The sequence below is a fragment of the Euprymna scolopes genome, chromosome 10 (assembly GCF_053919585.1).
Source record: "Euprymna scolopes isolate OS-2025 chromosome 10, ASM5391958v1, whole genome shotgun sequence".
In the NCBI taxonomy this organism is placed as follows: Eukaryota; Metazoa; Mollusca; class Cephalopoda; order Sepiida; family Sepiolidae; genus Euprymna; species Euprymna scolopes.
The window spans coordinates 12,861,495-12,888,272 of record NC_136491.1 but is presented as its reverse complement, the minus strand read 5'-3'; the positions used below and the strand labels follow the sequence as shown (position 1 = coordinate 12,888,272).

Here is a 26,778-nt window from a genome sequence, read left to right as displayed (position 1 = left end):
ACTACCAGATGTATTGCCAATATACATACAGGTACATATATATAAATGACAGCAGATGGTGCTGAGACCTGGAATTGCTTTTAAAAGCGACTATAATCTTTAGACACGGTTCGATATGAAGCAGATGTTCATTGTGGAGATATCGACAAGAAAACACGAATAAAGCGATAAATGAATATATATATATATATATATATATATATATATATATATATGCGTGTGTGTATTTATATAAGTAAATATACATTTATTTATATGTTTATATATACTTATATCTATCTATATATATATATATATATATATATATATATATACATATATATATGGATGTTAAAGCGATAAAAGTATATATATATGTGTGTGTGTGCGTGCATGTGTCTGTGTGTGTGTGTTTACAATTTATGAGAAATATAGCAACTGGACTAGATTTAAATGTTACTTAAGTGCTTTTTAAGATAGCATTTGCGATTACATGTCCCTTTATTCATTTTTATCACATGAGAAGGCCTACTCCTGAATTTTTCGTACTTAATAACTACAAGGTATGGCGCGTATGTAGGTATACAATAACGATGTCTGAGTTCGATTCCTTCTGCCGTGCTCGACTTCGCACAAGTTATTCAGCTTATAATGCCGGATGCACTTAAAATATGAAATTTGTTCCCTCAAGGCGTGCGATTACTTTCAATTAGTCCAGGTAAGTAAGCTCTTATACCAAGAAAATAAAACGAATTTTACTAGACATGCATAAAATATACAATGAATTTTAACATAGCCTTGCATTGATACATAGTATAAACGTCACACTGCAGTGCTTTTGAGAGGCTGTGGTGAGAGGCATTGTGTTAACGTGAAGCTATTTGAATTGTATTAATTATCCATCTTTTATAATTCGCATTTCAAAACACGCATTTTTTTCTTAATTACCATTTTATTCCTCTCACCTTATAGCTCTCTGCTGATTAAGCCGTTTTTTCATGGGATTTATAAGCTATGTGAGCAGGTTTAAAAAATGTGTGTTGTGTCTGTGATATATGCCATAAACACATATATGAAAAAAAAAGTAGAACATTTGTCTCATTTTATATCATACTAGCAGACCGACCGTTGTTGTCCGGCCGTAAAACACACACAAATATTACGTTTATCACGTTTTAATTCACACAGAACTGAGAAATGTGTATGCTAGCATTATTTTCTTTCTAAACAATTCTCTTCTTGTAAGTAAAAATAAAATCCAGTTGAGAGTGAAACCAAAATCTAAAGACATAGCGAAAATACGATAACCATTAGACCAGCTTGAAACGTTCTGTGAAGTGTGTTTCAACATATTTATTCTTAACGTAAGGAAGTTGTTGTTTCACGACCGCGCATGCGCAATCGTGATACAGTTAGCAAATGGATGAAAGTTCGATGATTCCCTCGCATAATAATTTTTCAATGTTGATCTCTTAGCAACCATTTTTTTCAGGATAAACTCGATTAAACTTTTTCCACATATCTGAATGCCCGATGTACATATTTTCAATTTGGTAGATCCAAAATTCTTTGTATATAGGTAAAGTAGTGGTCACTCACATTCTCACTCATATATACATATATATATATGTATGTTTATATATATGTATGTTTATATATATGTATATTTAATTTGTTGCTGGCTATCTTGCTCTTGCTTGTTGCTGGATCTCAACATTTTGAACCGAGAGAGAATCTTAGCTGTCGTACAAAGCTAAGATTCTGTAACATCATCTTTTTATAGATACTCCCTCAGGCATTTGGGCTCATGGATTTTAAATGTCTAAGGGAGTGGCACTCGTTTGACAAGACGTTGCAATCATCATTTTTATATATGTGTATGTATGTATATATATGTATATATATGCATATATATATGTATATGTATGTATATATATGTATATATGCATATATATGTATATATATGCATATATATGTATATATCTATCTATATATATGTATGCATATATATGTATATATATGTATATGTCCACATACATATATGTATGTATATATATATGTATAAATATATGCATATGTATGTATATATCTGTATGTATATGCATATATCTGTATGTATACGTATATATCAGTATGTATATAGGTATATGCATGTATGTATATATATGCATATACCTGTATGTATATATATGAATATACATGTATGTATATATATATATGTATATGTATATATCTGTATGTACATGTATATATATATGTATATACATATATGTATATGTATATATATATGTATGTATATGTATATATCTGTATATACATGTATATATATGTATATACATATATGTATATATATACATATGTATATACATGTATATATGTATATGTATATATATATATATATATGTATACATGTAAATATATCTATATATGTATATATATGTATATACATGTATATATGTGTATGTATATATATGTATATATGTGTATGCATATATATGTATTATTATATATGTATCTATGTGTATGCATATATATATGTATGTATATATATATGTGTATGCATATATATATATGTATGTATATATATGTATGCATATATATGTATATATATGTATGTATATATATGTATGCATATATATGTATATATGTATGCATATATATGTATATATATGTATGTACATGTATGTATATATGCATATATAAGTATGTATATATGTGTATGTATGTATTTATATATATGTGTATATATGTATGTATATATATGTATGTACATACATATATATATATGTACATGTATATATGTATATGTATATATGTGTATATATATGTATATGTATATATATATGTATATATATATAAATGAGTATGTGTATGTATATATATGTGTATATATATATGTATATATATGTATATATATTTTATGTGTATATATATGTATATGTATATGCATAGCTATATGTATGTATATGTGTATGTATATATATGTGTGTATATATATGTGTATATGTATATATATGCATATGCATATGCATATATATGTATATATATATGTGTATATGTATATATATATGTGTATATGTATGTATATGCGTAAATATATGTATATGTATATATATGTATATGTATATGAATATATATCTATATATATGTATGTATATATATATATATCTACATATATATATATATATACATGTATATATATATATATATATATATATACATGAATTAATGAATAATAATATGAATTCTGTTAAATGGTGATGACGGAGGAGAGAAAAATGTAAGTTGTAATGACTAATATTATTTATATTCGACGAAAGTTTGAAAATATTTGTCACTGTTATAAATTCACGAATAAACTAATAGCAGGATACACATTTTATGTGGCTGTGTCCTAACGATTAGGTGCAAACATAGTAAATATAAATATATATGATAGATTCCCTCAGTCTTGACAGACTATGGAGAGCAACTTCGTGTGGTGTTTTCGTGGCATGAGTTCCGCAATCATCAACACACAGCACCTAAGTCGGCGTTGTTTGATACCAGTGGCAAGTGAAGAGTCAGAATGACTGGAAACAATACTATGATAAGCGGAGAGCACATAAACCACCTAGAATTCAAAAATGGTAACTCATTTGGTACTTGCGGGGGGGTGCTCCCCATTTGCCCGGGCGTAGTTAAGCTTAAATGTGATATTTTAAGTAGTTCAGATTTCGTATATATTCTCAGAAAGTTGTGATTTCAAAAGGAAAAAAAAGTACTTAGGTGCCTTCAGATAGAATTGAAACCGACACTGTAGCATTCAAGGTTAACTTACTACTGTATCAACGAGAAACGCATATATACCGAGTAAAAATTAAAAATAAACTAAGAATATACTAAAAAGTTTGACGATTTAAAACAGTTTTTTTTAACCATTTTTAACCGTTTACAATACCCATGAGGAATGACTAATAAAAATCCAATCATTTGAGGCCTCTAGTGCCTGCGGTTTTTAGTTTCGGACGAGATAGAATTTTACAGACAGACAGACAGAGTGATAGACGTACAGCCGTATATATATATATATATATATATATATATATATATATATATATATATATATATATATATATCCCGTTGTAATCCGGTTTACAAACGTACTTCATACGTATTTCAATTTAATACACCACACACACACATACACGCACACCATATATATATATATATATATATATATATATATAGAGAGAGAGAGAGAGAGAGAGGGAGAGAGAGAGAGGGGGAAGAGATCCTTAAGAGTATTTCCAATCACATAACTGCTCTTATCCACACTAGACAATCAGGTAGAGAACAATTGTTTCCTCCCCTCTTCCTTTACCTCTCCTATTCTCATAAATACCAGATAAAAAAGAAAACGTCGCGGTTGATATTCTACCACCCCTTTCCCACTAGACCGGCAGTAAGATTTAATTGGAAAACATTTCGTTTTTTTTTGGTTTTTTTTTGTGTTCATTTTTTTCTTTCATGGAACATTTCTGCCGAAAATTAAACAGACAACAAACAGTGAACGATTATCGGTGGTCAGATAGAAAATATTAATTTAATTCACTGTTTTAAAGTACTGCTCGCAATTTATTGATTGTTTGAAGATAGGATTTGATTCACAAAAAAATATTCTAGGATAAAGAAAAACAAAATAGAAATGGGGGTTTACTTGGCCTCTTTATAAAATCCCATAAACTCTGCACGCAGTTGTAAGTAACTCTTTTATTTGTTCATGTACAGTTTTTGTTCATATTTGTTACGCCTTTTCTCGAATGCGTTTATTATTTTCTTTTAACTGATTATACACACACACACGTTGCCGTGTCCCATTTGGGATTTATAGGTGTTAAATTTCCCTTAATTCTCGAGGCAATTATTAATGACACGGAAATTACGTCTTAGCAAATAGAGTCAAGGGTGACTTTGTAACTAGGTTTTAATCTTTCAAATAGAAACATTGTAATTTTCTGCACTGATGATTGCGAATGCACTAAACACTGGTGTATTTTGGTGTAAAACTTTATATATATGTGCATATATATATATATATATATTGAGTAAGATGATTGATAATGTATAATTAAAATTAAAAATAAAAAACGTTTTCATAAGGAAGAACAAACAAAATCAATAAATTGTACGATCGTTTCGGAAACGATGTTTTTATTGCGATAGACACAACCTCTTGGACAACCTAGTTTTTTTTAAACAAATCTCCTCATCAGCAAAAGTATAGGGTGTTTTTTTTTAAGGAAGGCAGATGTATCTTTTAATGGTTCGCCTTCTAAAAGTCGTAATGGTAAATTACCATCTACCATCCAAATGAACTTTAGAAGGCGAACAATTAAAAGATACATCTGCCTTACTTTAAAAAAATGCTAGATTTATTTAGGGTGTCTTTAAAAAAACAAACAAATATTTTTGCTGATGAGGAGACTTTGTTTCAAAAAACTATATGATAAAATTATTATCCATTTATCTCAATAAAAACATCTCTTCCGAAATGATCGTACAATTTATTGATTTTGTTTGTTCTTCCTCATGAAACCGATTTGTAATTTTTAATTTTAATTATAAATTATCAATCAACTTACTCAATATTAAAATAGCTCTAGGATATATATGTCTATCAAGCTTATTATATATCTACATTACAACGAACACAGTTTTCTTTTTTTAATTGTATTAATGAATTTACTAATACATTAAAATATACTCTACTCTTCACACTGTTGTTCTAATCCCCTTTATATATATATGTATATGTATATGTATATATATATATATATATATATATATATATATATATATATATATATATGCAGTATAAATTAATTTCTCTAATTAGTGTTTAGGGAAACGTAAATATTTAGGACATCTTTTACCGTCTTCCATTATCAATTTATACTTGATAAATTATTAAATTTTAAAAGGATTTCTTTTCCGTCACAGCTCTACCAAAACAGATCTTAAACATTCGGGACCACTTCCTGTGTCTTCCCAATTAATACACACACATACACACAGACACAGACATACACACACACAAACACACATACACACACATATATATGCGTGTTTGAGATAAATAGATAGATAAACAGATAGATAGATAGGTTTATTTTTCATCAAAGTATATTTATTTGAAGTTTTAATGAGATTCTACCTGCGTATATTCCTTGGAAATGCTTTACTTGATTCGAGACTATTTCCATTTTCTCAGATAATTCTACTTAAGAATATACTGGTAGAGTTTGTGTATGTTTTTCCACTTTCGTTTCAGTACTTCAGCATTTTATAAGCCGTAATATATTTCAAGTTTTATAATATCTTTGGTTTCGGAAATTGTTTGGTTGTTTTGGTGTGTTGTTTTTATTTTATGTCACATCAACCCTTTTTAGGTTATTTTATGCCAAATCCAGTTATTTCCAAGAAAAAACGTTTTAATAGAATATATTTATTTTGTTTTTTTCAAGTCGGTTTCTATTTAATTCATAGTTGTGACCCTAACAGGTACAACTACTCCGGGTCAGAGTGAACCTGGGAGCAATGCCAATTAAAGGGTAACCCCACACTCTCCAAAGGCCACAAGCTGGGGCCTCACCATCGGATATAGTTTAAGGTCATAACCAAGACCATTTGGTGGAAGTAAGAATATTCACGAAAGAATGTGTTTCGGAAGAACGTTATGATTACAGCACAGTCCCTAAAGTGTCAAGTTCTTTGCTTTCTGCAAAATATAATGGAACACAGATGAATACAAACACCACGCCACCACACACCTACATATCTGTATGCTTATTTTTATTATTTGCAGTCACATATTCATATTAAGACCCAATAGATATGAATATTTAATTCTAGAATATGCATGCATAAACAAAAAATGCGTATTTGAATAACTCGATTTAAATTTAAGCAATAAAGAATTCCTCATTTAATCACGCGTCTCGTCAAACAAGTTATACACATTTGGAAACCTCATTAGATGTGTGTATACCTTGTTTGCTTCGATGCGTGATGGAACAGCCGTAAAAATACCACGCGAATAAAATAAGTAGAGATGAAGAAATACCCGTTTGTGGATGGTTGTATTTTATGTTTACATACTTTGCGTATACAGTGTATATAATGGCAGTGATGCTGAATTGTGAAAGGGACCTAAGATTTAGTGATGAAAAAAAAAGAATATAAAAAAGAGTGTGAAAAATAATGAATGAAATAAGAGCAAAACTATAAAAAGGAACAAGTTGATGAAAATCGATGAAATTGCGTTAAATTTAGATAGGAAATATCGATAGATAGAAAGGTACAGACTGGGGGAGAAAGATAGAGGAAGCTATATAGGGTTGTAGGAGAACACCTAACAAAGTAAAGATAAAACATCAAGATTAACACCAGAAACACAACATAAAAAAAACAATCACAGAGAGAGAAAGAGAGAGAGAGAGAGAGAGAGAGAGAGAGAGAGAGAGTGAGAGTAAGAGAGAGACAGACAGACAGAGACATAGACAGGGAGAAAGAGAGACGGGGAAGTAGGAAGCGAAAGGTGAAGGAACAAAAAAAGAGTTAAGGGGAGATAACTGATAAAAATTGATAAAATGGCGCTGAATTAAGAATGAATACACGACAAAAAAAAAGAAAAGAAAACGGACAGTGTTAATTGCCAAAGAAACATACAAAATAAAACATGAAAGCTTATATTGTTCGTGTGATACTAGGGACAGTAATAAAAACAATACACGCTTGTGCGTATGCGATGAGACAAGATATAGAAAGATAGGGAGAGAGAGAGAGAGATGGAGGAAATTTACCATAAATAACCATTTAAAATTCTATTTGTTACTTTATATTCGCTTTGTTTTGTTCTTATCAGGTCAGCGGCGGAAACCTAAATCAGTTAGCTCGCAGGGTTTCGTTTGATCTTTCTCCTATACAACCCATTTATCACATTGAGCATTTGTTATATTTGACAGGTTTTTAAGTAAGGGTCGATTAAGCACTCAGTACACACACACACACACACACCCACGTGTGTATATATATATATATATATATATATATATATTAAATTTATTTATACAAACATTAATGGCTACATATGTGCATACACGTTTCTCTAATCACCCGCGTTGGGGGACTACGTCTTCAGGCCAAGAATTACCGTCGAGAAGACGTAGTCCCCCAACGCCGGTGATTACAGAAGCATGTATGCACATATGTAGCCATGTTTGTATAAATAAATTTAATATACCTGCTCTGTTCACTCATCGAGCACTCTTTGGTAGAGGCATGTTGTTTCATTGGATGTACCTCTAGGAAACTAAACTCTACTGGCTATATATATATGTGTCTGTGTTTGGGCTTGCTTGCGGTGAAAGAAGGTCACACAATGTTTATTCGTACAAGTGTTATCTTTTTAATCAAATATATTAAACTTACATAAATAGCATGGCCAACGTAAAAATTATCGATTTGTTTAAATTGATTATTAGTCGATCGATAAGCACACCACTCGAGAATAAATATTTATGGGTGTAGAGTAGTCAATGGGAAAATGTAGTAATCGTGAGTACTGAAAATTTCGAAATTAGATTACTTAAGGGGATAGCTCATCAGGAACGTGTTTCGTTGCACTTGAAGACGACCATAATGTAGTCAGTGAGAAAGGAGGAAAACGGAACAGAGTTCCACCAGCGGACAATTCTAGTAAAGATCATTCTAATAAAGACAATTCTAGTAAAGATCATCTTCCTAGTTGAGAAGCAACGATGAAAGTTCAATCCTCCCTACATGCTATTCGAAGAATTCAACTAAAGATTACATGAAACTACCACCAAAAAATAGCTGACAAGACGAGAACAAGCTATCATCGTTGATTAAATAAAACATTCTGTACGAAATTCGTGGAATCTACGTTTAGATTTGGGCATAGATAGAGTATGAGGGAAACTGTTGATAGTGGTTTACGCTAGCCGAGTGTTATTTTTTTTTTTTTTGTAAAAGTGTGGCAAAAACGTGTCTATAAATTTGGGTTCAAGCGAACACTTGCCATGAAAATAACGATAACGCACATACAGGCTTGCAACGTCTTTCTGCAGAGAAAGAAAAATGCATCACTTACTAGGTTTCAAAACCAGGTTGAAACGCTATCAAAAAGGGATAGGGCGCACCGAGCAGCTCCTGTCCAGATGTGACAACTGTACTCCATTTTAAAACGTACTTGGCTTTTATACAGATATACGATTGCATCGGCAATAAAGATATCTACTGGAGTAATAGAATACTCCGAATAATTTTTCAAACACTTTTGCATATATATATATATATATATATATATATATATATATATATATATATATATATATATATATACAAAAGTGTTTGAAAAATTATTCGGAGTATTCTATTACTACACTTTTGCATATATATATATATATATATATATATATATATATATATATGCAAAAGTGTTCGAAAAATTATTCGGAGTATTCTCTCTCTCTCTCTCTCTCTCTCTCTCTCTCTATATATATATATATATATATATATATATATATAGTCATTCACATACAGTACTGTTTCGCAGCTCATTAGACAGGCAACTGCCTCAAGCCAGGATCGAAACCCAACCGCCAAAATGACAGCCAACGTTTCTCACCGGCCGATGCTGAGTGGGTAATGAATCAACCATGTTTTGACATCGTCCAAAACATATATATGTTTATATAAAAAATAATTCTCCAAGTTCCTAATTTCAAGTTTTCTCAGTTGATTATTTATTACTTGTCAAAATAATCCATTACAATATTTTTCATATTGCCAATAACATGTCTGCAAAATTATGTCTTTGCTGCATATTTACTCACGTACTCATCAGATGTTTATCTTTAACAACTTATAAACCCACTATTTTGGACAACTTATATAGTTTACGTAACCGACACACTCTGCCTCTTCTGCTCAGTTATGAAGATCATCTTCCGTGTTGAGAAGCAACGATAAAAGTTCAATCCTCCCTACATTCTATTCGAAGAATTCAACTAAAGATTACATGAAACTACCACCAAAAAATAGCTGACAAGACGAGAACAAGCTATCATCGTTGATTAAATAAAACATTCTGTACGAAATTCTCAAGTTCGAGAAAGAGATTTCCCAGTCGACGAGATGCATCAACACAACATCGGCATTTAGATCGGTTGAAAGATTTTGAGAATAATTATATCAGATGAGCACAGTCATCAAAATTATACGGAATAATTATTTGCGATACTATGCGTTACAGTGTATACTATTTGTACGATCATTATTTAATTTTGATGGTCCAAAACTTCTAGCTAAAAAAAAAGAGATTACTTCATATTTTTTTTTGTATTTCTCTGTTTGATAACAAATGACAAAGTAATATTTTCGTCCTTAGTTGATTCTCCTTGGAAATAGATTGGACGGTTGACGAAGCCAGCCATTTTTAAATGCCGGTTCTGGGCGTTTTTGCCTCAAATATTTCGAGCAAGTAAAAATTGAAAAAAAATGTCTTATGTCCATTTTTTACTTTGTTTTATTTCAGCTAGTTATATGGAAACCTATCGTTGTTCTCTCCCATAAAAAAGCTTAACTGCGCATATATAAAGTATAATGCTTTTTTTTCCTAATGGAGAATAGACAATGCACTGTGCATGTGTTTTCGGCAGCCTCCGTTACTCTCGTTTTTTTTATTTTAATTTGCCCCTCTGTCCTCATCACGAATGAATGATATTTCTAGCGAGTAAGAGGAAAAAACTAAACACTAGATCGGCTGATACTTTGCATGTGCAGTCGCGTGAGATGTCGGAATTTATTTATTTCTATTCCTAATTGCATGGTCATATCGCTAATAAACTTTCTGGGGGTAAACGTTTTAACTGGGCTTACGTTATCCGCCTGATAGTCCGGGATCCGAACATTGTTTTAACACTTGAGGAGGCCGTGCTATCATCGTGTGCAAGCATGAGTATTGCTGTATTTTTGTGAATGGATTCTGGACCATGTAATAGTTTCTCGTGGGGCTTCTCATTAATGTTTCAACATTACCTTTTCATAGTCTGGAAAAAAATCCTCGCCTATTTTACTCCTTCACCATCCCTCCCTTGCCATGTTCTAACCACCTCTACTGACCTCTTCCACAGACCCCTATATTCAATCATGAAAAGTCTCTAAAAACAAGAGTAAACACATGACTCTAACTTTCAACGTAGATCCCTACAAAAACGTATTATTCTCTTACACCAGGTATCTACGTTTTAACATTCCAGATGTCGAAATCCAATTACAGATGACCAAACCAGCCCTATTGTTCCTGTGCGAAACCCGTATTGGACCGACGCTGCACTATCCGACTGCGCGACTAAAGAATGCTCAAACTTCACATCAAAATCTGATCACGAAGATTGCTATCTGAATGAAATATGTGCGCACATTATAGATAGCTTAAGATGTGGCAGGAACATGTCCAGAGAAGATCAAAGTTTGCCCTATATTTGCTTCCGAGTAGCACTTGCTCACAACACTGCGTTTATATTTGCCCTCTGTAGCCTAGTTACTATTTATAAGAACATCTCTGAGAAAACTGACCACATCATACCTCGGCTAACATCCACGCGTGTGGTGACTTCAATGTTTACAATATCGAATGGCTAAACCCCTCGAAAACAAACGATGATTAGGAGAGGTACTGTCATGATTTCCCCATCGCCTATGACCTAACTCAAATTATTTACGAACCTATGGCCAGTATGCAAGTTTCTTAAACTGTTTTCTTACAACTTTCCCAGAGATAAACTCATTCTCCGTTCTTTTCCCCTGAACCGAAGCGTTTCCTATATCCTAACAATCATCAATATACCTGGAGTAATCTCATCATCATCAGACTAAGTCAAACTCGTTGCCACGAACTTTACAGCAAGTTCCACCCCATGTGATCAGGGCAGCCTCCTGTGTCTGCAAACTCCGTATACGCCATACACACAACTGTGCGTGAGTTTGCCATGCTTATCAAAAATCTTGATCAATGTAAACGAATGGCCCTGATGCATTTCAGTCATAAAAAGGATAAAAAAAAGCTTCAAACAAAACTAGACCTCATACTTACAAAGCTGTTTAAAGATTGTCTTAAAGAGAAATGCTTCCCAACACAGTGGACAAGTCTGCTCCGTATTTAAGAATTCAGGCGATTGATCATCTCCCTTTTAGTACAGACTAATCAGTCTCTTGTGTTTTAAAGAGAAATAATCAATCACACCAACATAAATAACCTCTTCAGTGGCATGCAATATGGTTTCCGCTCTGCTAGACCTACAGCTGGTGTTCTAAGTGTAATATTTCACAGAATTATTGAATTTCACGACGCAGGCTTCTTGTCCAGGTCAATCAGGCGCGGGGCGAATCCTCTCGGTGCTGATGGGCCCGTAGATCTTCCCAGGTCATCGTCTAGGAGAAGGAAAACTCTGAAGCTAAACTTAGGGAAGGGAGGCGTCTTTAGTCGCGGACGACAACCTTACTAAAGCTAGTGACTCAAACAAATAAGTTGGCAAACCTAAGCTGCTTAAGGAGGAGATAGGCTCTGTCTATCGCCCGGCTTTCATACTCCTTCTTTGCCTATTAGCCAGGCGTAGAAGTGCTATAACAGGGACTCGACAGAATCATCCATTGGTCGACCTTGTTACCTGACTTGGGCAATGAACGCCATTTTTCCAGCTCCCGCCACATACCATCCCCGAATAAAAAAAAATATTGCTCCTGCCATATGAAAAGCTTCAGATAGGGTGTGGCATAAAAGTCTGCTACACAAGATGTCCAGCTACGGACTTGCTGAAAATGTCTCCTCGGTATTAAATCATTCTTCTCTTATAGTTTTATAAGAGTAGTGATTGATGGGCGGACATCAGAAGGTAACGATCCCAGGGTTCAATCCTGGACCTAACTCTTCTTGATCTTTATCTCCCAAATCACATTCTTAGATCATTCGTATTCATTTATATAGACGATACTACCATGTATGGCAACACTTCAAAGACTAAAAACGGCCTCGAACACTCTGATTCTCTCCTCTACTATTGAAGACCTGGTGCAATGAAGAAAAAAGTTGTTAATTTTTATGAATCGAAAACCAAAACTTCTCCCTTTCTACTGATCCGTATTGAAAAAGACAGCCATCGCTTTGCAAACACTCCATGTTTAGACAAGCTTCTAAGTCTGACGTTTCCTCCTGATCTGAAATGGAACACATACATCAAATGAGTTTCCAAGGTCTTGGGAAAATTGTTGGATCATTCTACCGCTCCAGAAGATATCTCACTACTGATGGAGTTCCCTTCCTGTGTAAAAGCCAATTACGCTTAGGATGTAGTACTGTTTTGCCATCTGGACAGGAGCTACTCAGAGTATCCTATACTGCCTTCGCAGAGTCTAAAACAGACTTTGTAATTTACGAAGCGATGCTGGTTTCTATTCTCTGCAACCTTTTTGCCACATAAGTGACGTTGCGAGACTGTCTCTGCTTTATCACTACTTTCCTAGCAATCCATCACCCCCTCTCGCCAATCTTTTACAAAAACACAAAAAAAAAACACTCGTCTAACCAACTTAACTATCAATAAATCTCCTCACCAACTATCGGTGCTAAAACAAAAACGTGAATTCCATGAACAAAGATTACTTCCTTGGCCGGCCAGTCTGTAGAACTCTGTTCTATTGACTTGCTTTCTAGTTGACTACAATATTTTCTCCCTCAAGTCCAACATAAACAAATTCTTATTTAACCGTCCTCGTAAATAATCTAATTATACAACATTTCCACAACAAACGATCGGTATGCTACTATCCCAGTGATTCTAGTACACACATTAACTCTTATCCTCGAGTGGATTCCTGCTCTTGATATTTGGTAGCCTCCTAGTAAAAAAAAAAACTCAATTGTTGGAAAAAAGTTTCCGATCTTTAAACAAAGAACGAAATTTTTTTTAGCAAATAAACATTAGATAATCTTGGCCGACTTATTCCATTGTTTATTTCACTACGAGCCATTACGCAGCCAGACTAATGATTGCGTGATTTAAATGAGAAAATGTCACATAATAAATTACATTTAACGACAGATATTCACATCCTTCGATTTATGAATCCCACACGTCTTGACGTCATCGGGATTTATTAGTCATTTTATATTTTTGCGCTCTCCCACTCATACTATTTATTTCTCTGCCAATTATATGGATTTAAGATATTAACTAATCATTATTTCAACATGCACACAAACAAACAAATACACACCCACGCATATATATATATATATATATATATATATAATATGTATATATATATATATGCATATATATATATATATAAAGAGAGGGAGAGAGGAGAGAGAGCCACGTTGTGAGTTAGAATTCCTTCCTCATAGGTTCCGAAACGTCTGAGCTTATCTTTTGAAAACATCTAAAAAAGCTAATTTATGTGTCTGGTAGTGTTCTTAGATATGTTCGGCGCAGAGGTCCATCCGATAAATATCAAAAATTGAAACAATCAGATCTCTAAAATAGCTTCTTTCTCTTACAGATAACAGAGAAAAAAATTACAAGTTTATACTTTATGTTACACCAGCAAAGGAAATAAACTTTCAGCAAATAATTTCCTCTAAAAAAATTGATTATAATTTTGGGATGTAGCTTAATGGTAAAATATCCGACTACCGATCGAATGGTCCCATGTTCAAGCCTGAGTGTATCTACCCATTTTATTTTTCTTTTTTCTTTATTAATTAGATCAATTTTACGATAAAAGAAGAATTACCATCTAAAATCGCCGCAAACCATTTCTTCGTTTGCATATTTTGAAATTAAACATGAATCAAAAGGGACTTCTCCAAGGACTTCCTCGTGAGTCCAAATATCAGCTGACATGATATTGTTAACAAACACAAACAGAATTTGATGAATGATGTTATTATTATTATTATTATTATTATTATACTACTACTACTACTACTACTACTACTACTACTACTACTACTAATAATAATAATAATAATAATAATAATAAGTTTTATTCGAATTAATAAACCTGGGCAAATTATTCCTCGTAATATATAATAATCAATAGAAGATGATTCTATAATAATACATATGCAATCTGCATAAATTAAACGAACACATTTAAACGCAGTTTACGACCGGGCAACGCCGAGCTGTCAGCTAGTAAGAAATATAAAGATTTCGTAAATCCGCGGATTACACATATTTTGATTTTTCTTTTTTTACATCCATGTTTCAAAGTTTTAAATCCGACTTGTTTAGAAAAACATTGCCTCTTATGCTCATTTTGTTTTGGAATTCATTTCATTTTGATTTTTCATTTTTAATCTTTAATTCACTTTTCATTTTTCATTTCCTTTCGCCATTTCATGAGCTCTTTGCACTATATATATATATATATATATATATATATATATATATATATATATATATATATATATATATATATACTTTTGCATTTCTGACGAGTTTTCATAAAATGCTGTTTCAATTATTGCCAGCATCAGCAAATTCATAGCTTCGCTATAATATTCATTCTTCTGATGAGACGAATGCATTTCTCTGAAAGGATTAAATAAAATGTTAATATATCTCATTAGATTATCATATTGAACTATAAATTAATGCAAAGTATAATTTATGGAGTTAAATTGTGTTGTTGGATTAAAATCTCTAGTACATATTTTAGTTGTACTGAGCTTTTTTTATTTGGTTGGGATTTCTAAATAGATGTTTATATTTATATTCGCCGAACGTTTACTTAATCTGTTACAAACTTCATTTTTACTTCTTGCCCTTGATAGCGCTGAGCTTTTCTTATCATGATAAACTTTGCTTTGTTAACGACTACTCTTTGATAACATAATTATATATATATATATATATATATATATATATATATATATATATATATATATATATACATATATATATATATATATAAGTTTAGTGGTTATATTTAAATTCTGGGGAAAAACAACATATAGACACATATATTCGAATTAAGAATTTATTGTTTGACAAAATGAATATATAGAAGGGGTTCTGTTGATTTCCTTAATCTATGGATTTTCAATAAAGGGTCATATCATCAGAGGAAATGAAATGCGGTTAGCAAAATATTCAGTTGTGAATAGACACTTATTTTGCTTTTCAGCACAAATATTGAAAATAGTTTTTTGAGTGGTGAATGATAATTATATGGAAATAATTATAGGAAAAGGTAATTTGATACAGACTGGGCAGTCCATTGTCGGAAGGAGTACAATGTCCTCCGGGTAGGTAGAATATTGGTCCAGGGGAGAAGGCAGTAGTCCAATGTCCTCCAGGTAGGTAGAATATTGGTCATGGGGAGAAGGCAGTAGTCCAATATAACAAAAAAGTATGGTTACTCCTTATTGATTTTCCGAAAGGTATACGGGGCAGCCGTATTCGTTGGTGCGTGTATTCATAACCCCGGGGGACATTGTACTCCTTCTGACAATGGACTACCCAGGTTGTATCAAATTACCTTTTCTTATAATTATTTCAATATAATTTTCATTATGTACAGAATAAACTCATAAATTATTGAACATTCACAAGGAACAAGCGTCGGGACAGATACATTGAAAGCCTTTATTTTTTATTTTATTTTATTTTTTTTGGTTAACGGGTTGGTCGGGTGTAGGTATTTCGCGAAAGGTACAAGCGTTATGTGTTCATCTGAGCACATTCCATTAAAGTGCTAGTAAAATAGATATAGGGATACAACAATGTAACGATGGGACAAAGCTTCAGGTTTGGCCGATAATGTAAAACTTGTTAGATGTAATACACATTTTTGACCCTGTAAAAATTACTCAATGAATACGCGAATAATGGCTTTGTGACTTTGTAAAAATATAGTATACTCTCTTGTGTGAGTGATATTCTAGCAGGGTAGAAGTTATTTTTTCTTAAACTTGTCTATTTGTAGGGTGGGCACTTTAAACCCGATCTACCCCCCCTCGAAAATAAGAATAAAGATAAATATATAATGCTGTCTACATTGATCATACAAGTCTGAGAACGAGTACCTTGCTAGTATTTATATGCTAGTAAAATTTTACTTTTAATTATATTCACATCATTAATTGATGCATTTTTTCTATTTCCAATTAATGTAAGGATAAATCTCCCAAAATAAATGGTCCTGGATATGACCTTAAACTATATCCGATGGTGAAGCCCCACGTTGCGGGCCTTGGGGAGTGTGAAGGCACTCTTTAATTCTATTGCTCCCAGGTCCACTCTGACCCGGAGTTGTAGTACCTGTTAGGGTCCCAACTATGGGTTAAATAGAATCCGACTTAAATAACAAATATACTCCATTAAAAATCGTTCCTCAAAATAACTAGATTCGGCATTAAATAACCTGAAAAAGGTTGATATGCCGTAAAAGAAAAACAACCAACCAACCAAAAATAAATAAACATATGCTGTTGCGTATGCGTGTTAGATGTGTCTTAATACGTGGGATACATTTATCCATAGCTGCGAAATATTACACTTTATTTATAGATATCAATCAGTGTGTTCGATACGTTGTAAGGCGTTTGGTCTTGAAGCAGAACACGCTTCACACCACACGACATTGTTTTCACATTAGCTATATTTTTTTTTCTGGTATAACAGTTTCTCCGTCTCTGTAATTGCTTCACTATTTCTGTGCATAGGTTATTTTATCTGTTTGTCTTCGTCTCTGTCTCTCTTTATCTATCTATCTATCTATCTATCTATCTATCTATCTATCTATACCATCGCTTTCGATTCTTTTGTTTATATTTTTCTTTCATGTTCTCAAACTCTATATATGTCTGTTCTTTGATAACCCTACCTATGCTCTTGTTATCTGTTTTAACCTTTTTTCGTGTCAACGTCTATGTGTATTCGTCCATCTTTCAAAATCATTTGCTCTTTTAAACTGCCGATTTGTATATTCTGTCTGCTTCTGTCTTTTTACTTTCGATATTACGTTTATGAATTTTTGAGATGAGGATTAGTTACTCGTATATTTTGATTCTCCGAACTATTATTCTCATCTCGAGTGTCACGTTCACAACGTTTCGGTCGATGAAATCTCCAACCTTCTTCAAATGTGTCTTATCGAATCTGGTAATGTTTCTGGGGAATATGGAAGGAACGACTCTCGTTATTTACTTAACGGGGGTAGAATGCTTATATTCCGTCAACCATGATTGGATAGAGGTCCTAAGTAATTCGCGATTGTATTTTTCGGCCGAACTTTCAACCCTCAGGAGAATATCACCTTTACAATTGATTTTTCCCTTTGACTTTGTTCCGGGTCATTGTGGACAGTTTTAATACGAATGTTGAGGTTGAAGCTTCAATTCTCGGTGTGGTTTACTGAAAAATACATATGCGGATTACTTAATACTTCTATCCAGTAGTGACTGATTAAACATTAATCTTACTTCCATTATCAATTCATTATCCTCCATAACTTTTTGTTAAGCATGAGTTTCCTGTTTCTAATTAATATTTAATGACAATGACCTCATGAAAGTATTTGATGTTTTGTTGACATTGAAATAAACACGATTGACAAAATTATTTACTAAAAGTGACAATCAACTCGAGACGAAAATTTCAATGCGTATTTTTTATGACATTCGAATTAAATATACCAGATAACATTGTTTTAATTTGACAATTGTAAAATGTTGCTACTGTCTTGATTCATCGTTCCTGGAACAAAGCAAGGCAATACTTTTCACGTGTGCATTTCCCGGCTATCTATTGGAAATCTCTTTATCCGTTTTTTTGTTTGTTTGTTTCTTGGTATCGAAGGATGATTCGATAAAGAGTCGAAAACGTTTGTGATTCCTATGCAAGATATGTTACAATTTGGATTTAAATATGATTAGATTAAAGAAATAAGGGACAAATTTATTACATATAACGCTGCTTGTTAAATGGTGTATAAATACACACACACACATAAGTGTCCGGGCATAGCCACAGAGGAGACAACCAAGAAAAAACAAAAAAAAAACAAACAAAAAAACAGACAAAATTCATCTGAAAGCGGCAAAAATAAAGCTGGCTTGCCAGGACACTTTATATACTCATCTAGGAAAATTTTAGCATAATCTATTGGTTTTAAAACAAAATTCTATTTTTTACCTAATTGTCGTAAAATTTCAACCATATAATAGGATTATAATCTTCAAAAATTTCAACCATATAATAGGATTATAATCTTCAAAAAACCTGCACATTTTCATGTAGTTTCGTCCCATCGAACCAAAGATATGAGCATTTCAATTTTCAATTTCAAATCTCAGCGACTATTTATCAGAATTTTATAAATGAATGCCGTGTTTGAAAGGTAATGACCTGAAGTGTTTAATGATATTTGCAGTTAAGGTCGCACGTTAAGGGGATAATTGATCACCAAGAGTCTGTTTTTGTCACGTTTACAGCCATAACATTTTTCAATCATAGTCATTTGTTTTCCAGATTTGAATATGAATTACAAAATGTCTGATATTTCCCCAATACCTCTGGTATTGGTAGAAAAGAGACTAAAAATTGCTGCTATGGTTTCAAATCATCTAAAATAACTGCAAGTGAAGAGTTTATTCCAAATATTTCGCATATGTTATATCTCCCCTCTTTTGTTTTCATATATAAAGTAAACTTGAGTGTGTATAAGGTTTTTTTTGATACTGGTGATATTCATAATCGTACGGTTTTTCCAAAAGAGAAGAGATATAAAAATATTTTGAATCAAGTCTTCTCTTGCTTCCTTGTGTTGTATGTACTCTACGCTTATATCGATATTGATTCAGTCGTCCTGAACTTCTTGCCACTATAGTCTAGCAGTGCTGATTCGGGAGAAATGTAGTTATGATTGCGCAACCCTTGCCTCACAATTACACGCGCAGCTGCCCGCGCAGGGGCTATCCTTTGTCTTTCAAGACTGAACGGAGGCATCGACCGAAATACCTAAATACATATACTTGCCGGGACAAGAAAACGTTTAAAGATTTTGTTTTTATCTGTTGAATGTGGATTAAAGATAAGCCAACATTCTAAACAGTCAAGATCATGACGAACCTAATATAAAGCCGATCTGAGAATCAATTTGGTCGTCGATTAACCGACTTCGTGATTGATTTACATAGTAACAGTGTAATAAAATGAACTGGCACCTACATGAATTTTAATATGCTAAAATTAAAAAAATATATTTTTATTTCCGATCAGTTTTGATGTGAATACATATTTAAACTTTCATTTTTTTTTTTCAAAATATATAATACTAGCTGTATCCGGTCACGCGTTGCTTTGATTGAAAGCAGACAAAACATAAAAAGCAAAATGTATGCTTCTTATATTCATGTTCTCAATACCCGTGGATATTGCTTTTGCCATGTTGCATTACTTAAAATATCCAAAATGCACGCAAAACGATAATAAATAAGTCAACAATTAAAATAAATAGTTTTCGCAGGAAATAGAAATGTAAGCTATTTCTTATGTATATGCAACAGATGTCACGTGATAAAACAGAAATGACCGTGGAATATATTTGTTTTGTGGATTCATGGAATGCGAATATTGGCAATAAATGTAACTTGTTATAAATTATTTTTTTTACAATAACGAAGAAGCACAGTCTTTAATCGGGTCAAGATTTAAATAAACCGAATATATTAGTACGTATGATTGTGTTTTTAAATAAAGCCAATCTTTCGGCTGTATGATATCGCTACAATAACGAAGAGTAAACTTTTTCTATTGGCCGACCTTTAATAATTAACACTCATATGACTTGACCGGAAAATAACGGGGAAAAAATAGCACGAGAGAAAGTGAAAAAAATAAAATACTATAAAATTACTGATTAGATGAGTATTTAATTATGTAAATGGAACTTGCAGTTTGCTATATTTATTAACGTCTAATAAATGTGTTTGCAAAGTATTTTAAAGCAAAACTTGTACTTTTCTTTGGTAACGCACGCTGACGGGAACACAAGAACACAGAAACACATGTAAATGTAAACAGAGTAACAGGCGAATAATATAAAAAAATAATAAATAAATATTTTAAGTTTACCGAATATATATAGATATCTAATTCTCCCCGGAGAAGTTGCAGTTTGTATATAAGTTAAATTTTTCCGATAGCAAAGAATGTAAAAACAGATTTTTTTTTCATACATTTTCTCCGTAGAAGCTGCTTTTTGTTATGTTTATTACATGCATAATACTGATGACAGATATGTAATTATCTAAAAAGAACGTGTAGTCTGTAATGTTTATTAATATCTAATAAATGTGTTTGCAAAGTATTTAAAACCAAAGCTTGTTTTTTTTTCTTCGAAACGCATGCTGACTAGAACACACGCACACACGCCAACACAAACACATGTAAAGGTAAACCAAGTAACGGGCCAGAAATTTATAAAAAAAAAAATTAAAAATGTAAATATAATGTAGGTTTACCGAATATCTATATATATATATATTTTATTTTCTTCAGAGAAGTTGCAGTTTGTATACTATTTATTATATCTGATTGCAAAGTATAAAATCTACCGGAGTTGTGTTTTTATTTACTACGTAACCTGCACTGAACACAAGAATGGCCGTATTTTTGTCCGTAAAAAGTTGTTTTGTGAAATGTTTTTATACATTTAATATTATTTTGTGTTGCAATAGTTACAAAAATAGATTTTTTTATTTTTATATCAGGTCCATCGCCGGGCGAAATAATGTTTCTTAGTGACGCCATTTAAAAAAAATAATCATTCTTCATTTATATAAAGAAAAATAGAATTTCTTAATATGAAAATATTCATAACTCAGCCAATGAGAATTGCCGGAAGTTTACAAGGGAGTAATTATTATTTTTAAATTAGGAAATGAAAAGATAATGGTATGTCTATACGTTTATAATTCAGTTATGAAAGGTGCCAGGAAAATATAGTTATACTGTGTATATTTCTCACCGGCCATGACTGGGGCGGTAGAAGGAATTTAGATTTAGAGGGGAAAATAGGAACAACTTCCTCTAAAGATAATGCGATTGAGATGATGTTTCTCCTAGGATGAAATGTAGGATTTTTATAACGAATAATGTGTCTATAAGGTCGTTATAAAGTTACATGTGGTAAGTGCTAAGAGTCTAGGCATAATAAATGTGTATGTGGCGCAACCAGACATTCAACCTATGTCATAAGCCATTTGCGACCGTTTGAAGATATAATGTGATGAGTAACGAGTATCAATCATCCAGAACTCATGATAATATAGTAAAGAAATATAAAAATTAAATGATTAAAGTTTTACCCTTCTGTCAAATTATACCAGTTTCGAAGCAAACAAAAGCTAACGCGTGTTTCTAAAACGAAATTTGTAAACAATCTTTCTTGCATTAAATTTCGCGTTGCTTCATTAAGTTTTCATAATAATCTCTGTCTCCTTATTTTTCTCGCTCTCTTTATCTGTTAGACGCCTACTTATCTACCTCATCCTACCTACATCTCTCCTTTTGCTTCCTTTTTTAACCTTCCTTTCCATTCGATTCTTCACGTTCGTTGTTTATCTTATACAACAATTTACATGTCTTTTCATACCAAAAATTCGAACATCCATTACAAAATGAGCTCCTCTACGTTCAGAGATTTCAACTATATAACGGTTTGATTAACAGCCATAACTGCATGAGTTTTGTTGATTATCCAGAATTTATTAACCTGCTATCAACAAGTTGTGGGTTCTAGGAAACGAACTGAATTCGAACCTGACACACTCAGCTCCTCAGTCTGTGCCATTAACCACGTAGCCACTGCTAGTAGTGTATATAGTAATGAGTAACGAAAATCAATCATTAAATACTCTTTTACCAATGCGCGCACACACACACACACACACATACACACACAAACATTCTCACACACACTCTCTCTCTCTCTGTCTCTATTTCTCCTCCTCTTATTGTCCAAGTATTTCACTCTCTCCTCCTCTATTTTCTCTCTAGATCTAGACTCCATCTAGATTTATTTGTATATAACCCTACGAGTATATAATAAAAAACATAATCACGACAACACACCGGTTATCGTAGGATCAACGAAGTTAAGCAAGGATGACCCTGACTCGTACCAGATGCGTGACCATTTTTGTAATAGCAACATATGTATGTGCTCTCCGCTTGTCTCGGCATTGTTTTCAATCTTTCTGAAATTGATATTTAACAGTGACACCTCAGGAGATGCGTGCTTGGAGATTGCGTAACTCTTGTCATAACCATTTCACGCACAAGTCATCATCAGTGATTTTTCTTGCTATTCGCCGAAATCGATGGATGAGCATCATCTCTACATTAATACCTTTAACGTACGTAAGTATGAGTGTCACGGTTTCGAGATTATGAATTATTCGATCGGGAGATCCTATTCGTTAAAAAAGGAGGAAAAAATGTTATAACCCACTACGAACATTAAATTAGTATGCAAATGCGTTAATTATATGTTCGTAGTATGTTATCACCTTCTCTCATCCTTTTTAATAGATCAGATCTCCCGATCACCGAAAACGCAATATAAGAAAAAAAAATAATTAAAGAAAAATCATATCGCTCTTTGGTCGTTCATAAAACTTAAATATACCTTCTTGGTCTTCTGGCAAAGACTCAAGTGTAGTATCTGTTCTGTCTAAAGATAGTAATATGATAGTGTGTTTTTTCCGTTTACTTATATAAATACATTTACAGTTTTAAGAAAAGAACTACATTATTATCGCAAGGTCTCCATTCACTCTAAGCGTCCACAAAATGCCCAGCAGCTATATATTACATATGAAAGGAATTTCCAGTCTTTCAAACAAAAGTCTAAACGTAAAATGTAGCTTTTTCTAGCCCCCACCACTAAAGAAAACCGTTTCAAGTCATTAGATGACGCAAGGAAATAAAAAGTCACACAGTCACCTTAGACCTATCTCCCCGTATTAGAAAAATTCGAAAAAGTAAAAAGTTATGAGAATAATCATTTTGTGTAAAAACAAATTTCTGTCTAAATACATGAAAAAAATTCGAACTTCCTTTTTATATTTTGATTCTTCCGTGTTCACGAGCATAGCCTTTGCATCGGAGTGGAATATGGTTCTATATGTGTTTCTAGTTGCTGATGGTCACAGGCATTATAACCTGTGTAAAATTTGGAAATTACCTTATTGTCAGCCCCATATTCGTACACTATGTAATACTAATTACGAAAGATTTTGCACCGATCCAGAAAGTCTAATTTTTATTATAGGGGCGGTGGTTGAATTACCTACTATAAACATATGCTATGTCTAACGTGTTTTTTTTTAAATTATAATATTGCATTTTATCTGTCTACGAGATCCATGCTAGCCAAATGGGCGGTTTTTTATATGGGACAATTTAATTTCCTCAGAAAAGGGGCATTCCATATTGTGTCAAATATAAAACTTGTCTCAGAGGAAATCCTCTTTTGATTAAAGAAAGGATATCTATTTTTATCCCAGACTAGAAACAGCTGTGAATATAATGCCGTCTCATTTAGATCTACGTTTTCTTTCTTTCTCTCTCTCCTTCTCTCTCTCTCTTTCTCTTTCCCTTTCTCTACGATTACTACTACTACTGCTTCTCCCAGTCATTTTAATGTTAGCCAATTCTTTCCTCTTCTTAATCTAAATCTCCTCCCACAATTCTCTTCCTCCCACTTTCCCATATCAGCTTTCTCCACTTTGACACCGTTCTAAAAATAGCTTTTATTTAAATGACAAGTTCTCGTTTCATTTGGAATTGCTTTGATCTTTCGTTGTATTCTTGCAGTCTGATTCAAAACTCCTTCAACTTATAGTTCATCGTCCTATGCAGATTTTATTAGAACAGCAACAGGTCCTTCCTAGTTTGGGGTGGGTGCTTTTTTTTTTGGTTATTTTTACGCTTTTTGTGTGTGTGTGTGTTTTTTTTTTACCAGCGTTTTCTTGTAATTGGCTTCACTTTTTTTATTTTGTTCTTTCTTAATTGTTCTTACGTAATTTCCGTGTCACTATATATAGAAAAATTACGAAAAGAAACTTAAATATTTTTGAAATTATAACTCAATTATAGTTAATTTTGTCAGTGAATTATACTTATATGCATGATTTATTTATTTCTATATTTCTTTCTAATATTTCGTTTCTTTCTTTTTTTCAAATATACTGCTCGTGTTTTCTTTCGTTTTTTTTTCTTTCTTCGTGTGTCATTTCGTTTGTTTTTCCATCTAACATTTTGTTTCGTTTCGTTTCTTTATAATATTTTGTCTCCATATTTTTTCATTTTACTATTTAGTTGTTCCTTTTTTATCTTTCTCTCTAATATATATTTCGTTTTGTTTCTTTATGATGTTTTATCTCGATATTTTTACTATATTATTTAGTTATTTTCCTATTTCTTTATCATATTTTATTTAGTTTAGTTCCTTTCTGTTTTCTAATATATATATATATATATATATATATATATACATACATACATATATATATATATATATATATATATATATATTCCTTTTTTTTCTAATATGTTTTTCGTAACTTTTTTCTTTCCAATATATCTTTTTCTTTCTTATTTTTATTTCGAAGATGACATGTTGTTTCAACTTATCTCTTATATATCCCTTTCTTTTTTTTCTTTCAATTTCTGTATTTTGTAATCATATGTTTCAAATAGATCAGAGTATATCATTATACATTTCTGTCTGTTATTCGCTTTTTGTGATATATTTCATACCTTTTCTACTATTGTATTGTTCTGCATTCCATATAATTTTTCTTTCCGTATCGTATACAAAATACCTTTGAAGTCATAAACTTTTCCATAAATATCTTTTTCTTCTTTTTTACTTTCTCTTAAATTGCAGTTTCCTACGATATAATCCGGCAGCTGTGCATATCCGACTTTGTCAGGGAGGGTTTCGTTGTTATCTTTGTTTCGCTTAAAAAATTAATATTAACAAATTAATATTATTAATTAGGCTTTATATATAAAAATTAAATATTACTGTAACATTTTATATCGACATTATTAAATGAATTAGATTGTTATAAAACTAGAAGACATGTATATTAGATCATATTAGTCTAATCTCCATCTAAGATATTATTGAATGTAAACTGCTAAAGCTTTACATCTCCTAATGTATCAGGATATACTTAGAAATAAGAGACACATTTAAATAAATTTCTATTTGAATGCTATAAAACTTCAAAACTTCTTGCCAATCTCGAAGGTTATATAACTAATAAGTTGTTCAGCCATAAACACAAACACTTAGTTGACATGTTCCCGAATAAACCGAAGTGCGTTCTAATCATTTTAATTTGAAAATTTAATACAACTTTTCAAGTTCCCTTTAAATGTATGTTATGATTGATAGTAAACATAAAATAATAGTGCGTAAGTCGCGTAAGAACGAGAAACACGTATACACAAAACGGAGAGTATCGCTAACGTAAATTATATTAATTTAGAGATTATAATTATATGTTTTCTTTCTCTCTTTTTCATCCATACTATTATATTATTCAATTTAAAAAAAAATGTAATATAAGCCGTTTTTCAAATCCGTACCTTTCCATCCATGCATGTTGTTGTCAAAGGTAAAACATACAGTTTAAAACGTATTACA

The 26,778-nt window shown here is 32.1% G+C and overlaps 1 protein-coding gene across 4 annotated transcripts in view; it reads left to right on the top strand.

Moving 5' to 3' along the window:
- LOC145285801 (uncharacterized) overlaps positions 1 to 26,778 on the top strand; it is a 665,485-nt gene that overhangs the window by 212,386 nt on the left and 426,321 nt on the right. Inside the window, exon 1 of one of the 4 annotated variants that reach the window (XM_080134179.1) lies at positions 24,960 to 25,018. The exons of the other annotated variants lie outside the window; for them this stretch is intronic. Coding sequence (XP_079990305.1) covers positions 24,975 to 25,018 — 44 coding nt within the window. The 5' untranslated portion in view covers positions 24,960 to 24,974. Of the gene's footprint in view, positions 1 to 24,959; positions 25,019 to 26,778 lie in introns of those variants that run through there. 4 annotated transcript variants of the gene reach the window in all.